Source organism: Myotis davidii, unplaced genomic scaffold, assembly GCF_000327345.1.
Source record: "Myotis davidii unplaced genomic scaffold, ASM32734v1 scaffold484, whole genome shotgun sequence".
Classification (NCBI taxonomy): Eukaryota; Metazoa; Chordata; class Mammalia; order Chiroptera; family Vespertilionidae; genus Myotis; species Myotis davidii.
This window is the reverse complement of record NW_006295459.1, coordinates 73,162-77,114: the sequence shown is the minus strand read 5'-3', so window position 1 is coordinate 77,114 and position 3,953 is coordinate 73,162. Positions and strand designations below refer to the sequence as shown.

Sequence of the window (3,953 nt, the reverse complement as noted above, 5' to 3'; positions counted from 1 at the left end):
ACAGAGCCGCTTCCGCTTCCGCTCACGCTACGCACACACCAGGATGACGTCAGACGCCCCGCGCTGGCCCCGCCCACGCCGTGGCCGCGGGGCTCCCCGCCTACCGGTTGCCTGAATGCCTGCTAGCTGACACAGATCCCCCGACCCTCGGAGGTTCGCCTCCCGCTGCCTGACCCCGGCGGCTCCACCGGGTTGGGAACCTGGAATGTCGAGGAGTCTCCCACGGGCTGGGACCTTCATCCGGCCGGACTCCTCAAGACCTTGCTTTGGACTCATCGGCCCGGCCCGGCCCCCCTCGACCGCCGGTTCCCTGCCAGTTGGCCTCCTTTCTAGCGCCCTCATTCTGCCTTTTAGGGTTCGTAGTGGAGGAGGAAAGCCCCCGCCCCGCCAGCTGCCCGGAGAAATGAGGGCAGCTGTAGACCGGAAGGTATTCAGCCCGAGTAAACAACATATGCAAAAATCACATCGAGTGCAAGAGTGAGGTTCTTGAAGTAGCAAACATTTATTTAATTCCTATTTGCCAATCCTGAGCTAGGGGCCTGGGAATACAGAGTTAAGTAAAACAAGATTCTAGTCCTCTAGGCACTACCGGTCTTGGAAAGGGAGGCAAACAGGTCAAGTGGCAATTCCAATACTTGGTGGGAGTTACAATACTGGAGGTAGACACAGAGTGTGCAGTGCAAAAAACGAAGGGCATGAACATCTGCTGCCTACTTTTGTGTCAGGCACTCTATCACCTTTGTTCCATTTAATTATTCACTGATAGTTATGAGAGACAGGTATAGATATCCCCACTTACCACGTGAGGAAAAGGCTCAGGGAGGTGAACTTAGTTGCCCAAGGCTCTCCACTAGTCTGTATTAGAAGCAAGAATCAAACAGGTTTGGCTTCAAAATTCCAGGACTTTAGTACTATACCCAAATCAACCAGCTTCAGGGAGCCAACAGTTCACAAGAGAAGGTGGCTTCTGAACTGAGTCTGGAAAGAATCCTTGACATCAATCAAGCAAAGGGGAGTCAGGGGTAGTGTTAAGGGCAAGGAATATCTTGAGCAAAAGTGGAAGAATATATTTGAGGGAAGAGTAGGGGAGGATAAACAATTTGTTCCTCAGGAACAAATATCAAGGAAGGGGGCAGGTTTGTGAGTCATGATAAAAAGCCTAAACTTTATCCAATAATCTTTGAAGGGCCTTAATCAAGTAACTGACTTGATGTGATTTTCATTTTATCTCTGGAAGATGGTTTAGGAAAGGGCAGGAAGAAAGGTCACTTTTTGCAAGAGCCTACCATTCAAAGGGGAGAGAACGTGGCTTTAAGCTAATGTAGTAGCAGTGGAGGTGGAGTGAAGTAGATGAGTTCTAGATATACATAGGAAATATAACTGGCAGGACTTGTGGATTGATAAAGATACATTGAAGAGGTGAAGTCAGCAGGACTTGTTAATTGAAGCAGGGGGTGGGGGGGAGGTGATGGAAATGGGAGTCTAGAATGACACTTAGCTCTCTGGCTTGGTTGGAAAAAGCATAGTATATTTATTTATCAAGAAGAAATAAAAGGATTGGGAAGGAAGAAGAGTGATGAAGTATTGAGAACTGCACATCTTGCATTTGAGGTATCAATCACTGTTGGATAGAAAGTCAGATTTAGTAAGATGGTGATGGCTGTGCATGCCAGTCATTGATTTGTTCCAGGGGACAATGGATAGTGAGAGCAAACGACTAAATAAGGACGCAGTAGTGAAGTACATCAATGAGGAAGCAGAGAAAGAGGAGGAGGAAGAGGGAATGGTCAGGAAAGAAGTTAAGCCCTAGAAGCTAAGGAAAGAGAGGGAGTGGGCAACTGTGACAGAGGGCCATAAAGTAAAGATTGGGAGGAGTGCACGTGATGAAGCAGCAGGGAGACCATTGTTTCTGTGTCAGGGGAGGAAAGAGTAAAAATTGAGAACTGAGGTCTCATTGAAATGAATTGAGATGGAAACACAAAGTAAAATTGTGTACACAGACTGTAGACAACCCTTAGGAAAAGCCTGGTTGCAAAGAGAAAGAAGGAATGGGGGGTGGGGTGTGCTCCCAAACACTACTGGTTATAGCATATGTAGAGGAACCTGAGGCAGGAGCAGGGAGACCTAGATGATGGAGCAGGGTAAGGTTGGGAGTCAAGTCATGCTCACAGCACTTCACGGTTAGGGATGTAAGCTGTCTGCAGCAGTCAACAGGTGAGGGGTCAGCAGGGCTTCCAACAGTGCAGAATAAGGAAACAAGCTACCAGCTGTGGGACAGGGGATAGGCCCTCTCCCACCAGGAGAGGGTTAAGGGTTGATTAATGTCTTCAGCAAAGCTGGGAAGTTGGGTGTTCCCCAGCCTGTCACAGGATCCCAGCCAGGGCCAGAGCAGAAACCCTGACCCTGCACCTCTTCATTCAGACAGGACTCATGGCAGCCACGGGTTACCTAGGGATAAGGTGGGCATCAGATCTGGGCCTGCTGGTACCAATACTGACAGATTATACCCCCTCACCCTGTATTCAGATCCCAGAGACTATCCTACCCCATCAGACTGCTCTAAGGTTTATCTTAGCACTCCCCATACTCTTATGAAAAGGTTCACACAACCTCCCTTCCACACTCACATCAAAGAGTCCTGCCCCATGCTGCTGGTAGAGCCTTGGGTTGAGAAAGCCAAGAGGGGGGCGGCCATTGAGGATTCTGTGTTCATTTATCAGGGATAGGATCCCTCCAAACACTGGAGTAGAAGCCTGCAAGGGTGCAAGTAATTGGATTTTTGGGGAAAGGATGTTTGAAAGGATCAGAGGTCTCTGAGAAATCAGGGGTTCTGGGCACAAGGTCTTGGGGGTACAGGCTGAGGGTAGTTTCTGAAGTTTTGAGGCCAGGCTGATTCTCACCGAGGTGCCAGACACCCATGGGATAGGCACGCGGTTGCTGACCACCCAATAGCCATCAGAGAGTGCAGCCACATCTGGGTAGGCACGTCCATTGGCATTGAAGTAACTGGATGGTGGCAACTGGGGGCTGGAGCTCAGGAATTTGGCTACAGCTTCCTCCTGAAAAGCATCGTTGAGTGAGTATGTCTTCTGAACTGGGGATTCCTGACCTCCCCCACTCCATTCCCATCCACCCACATAAACATACACGTACCTGGTATGAAGGTCGTGGGAACACATTGCTGAAGCCGCCGCCACTGATATAGTCAACAACCTCAGTTGTGACTTGGAAAGGATTCTTGAAGGACGTGCCTCCCACCGTGGTCACATAAGGGCTGAGGGCAGAAGACAGCACTCAGATTTTAGGGGTCCTAAGGGTACCTCCAAAATGGATGGCGATGGCCTGGGAGTTGCTGGAGGGGCTGGACTCTGTGGGGAAGCATGTAGGTAGCAATGACTAAGGTCTTGAGCCCCGAAGGCTTGGCTGAGCCTAACAGAACATACTTTTCCTAACAGAACACTCACCATACCTTCCACTAAAATGCCTGGGACCTGAGAAAGAGAAACACTGGGAGCTGTGTCCTACTCAGGAGACATGGGGCCTGGGACCTACTGGAAGAAGAGGGGAGTTCAGCAACCAGGGCACGTAAAGCTGAGGCTGAGCCGTAGGAGCACCCGGTGGGGTCAAGGCAAAGGTTCTAGATCATCAGGTCACAGATGAAAGGCTGCTGGTCACAGATAAGTGGTGAGCTGGGGTGCTTACCTGGAGGCAGGAAAGCTGGGACGGAACTGGTGTCTTCCAGAGGTAAACCAACACCCGGCCCCACTGTCACCTGAGAGAGACCAAGTTTAGCACTCAGGTTAATTGGTCAGAACTTGGTATGTAGGTTTGGCTGTCGGAGAGGAATTCAAGAGTTAGTAGTCCTTGCCGAAACCAGTTTGGCTCAGTGGATAGAGCGTCGGCCTGCGGACTGAAAGGTCCCAGGTTCGATTCCGGTCAAGGCCAGAGCAGAA

The 3,953-nt window shown here is 50.2% G+C and overlaps 2 protein-coding genes across 2 annotated transcripts in view; both read right to left on the bottom strand.

Moving 5' to 3' along the window:
- TAF10 (TATA-box binding protein associated factor 10) overlaps positions 1–276 on the bottom strand; it is a 1,405-nt gene extending 1,129 nt beyond the window's left edge. The window contains exon 1 of the mRNA XM_015568018.1: positions 146–276. Within this exon, the coding sequence (XP_015423504.1) occupies positions 146–276 (131 nt within the window). The remainder of the gene's footprint in view (positions 1–145) is intronic.
- A 202-nt stretch (positions 277–478) lies between these two features.
- Positions 479–3,953, bottom strand: part of TPP1 (tripeptidyl peptidase I) — an 8,577-nt gene continuing 5,102 nt past the window's right edge. The window contains exons 9-13 of the mRNA XM_006770037.2: positions 3,703–3,772; positions 3,154–3,274; positions 2,901–3,059; positions 2,628–2,753; positions 479–2,448 (exon numbers count right to left, since the gene is read on the bottom strand). Coding sequence (XP_006770100.1) covers positions 2,308–2,448; positions 2,628–2,753; positions 2,901–3,059; positions 3,154–3,274; positions 3,703–3,772 — 617 coding nt within the window. The 3' untranslated portion in view covers positions 479–2,307. The remainder of the gene's footprint in view (positions 2,449–2,627; positions 2,754–2,900; positions 3,060–3,153; positions 3,275–3,702; positions 3,773–3,953) is intronic.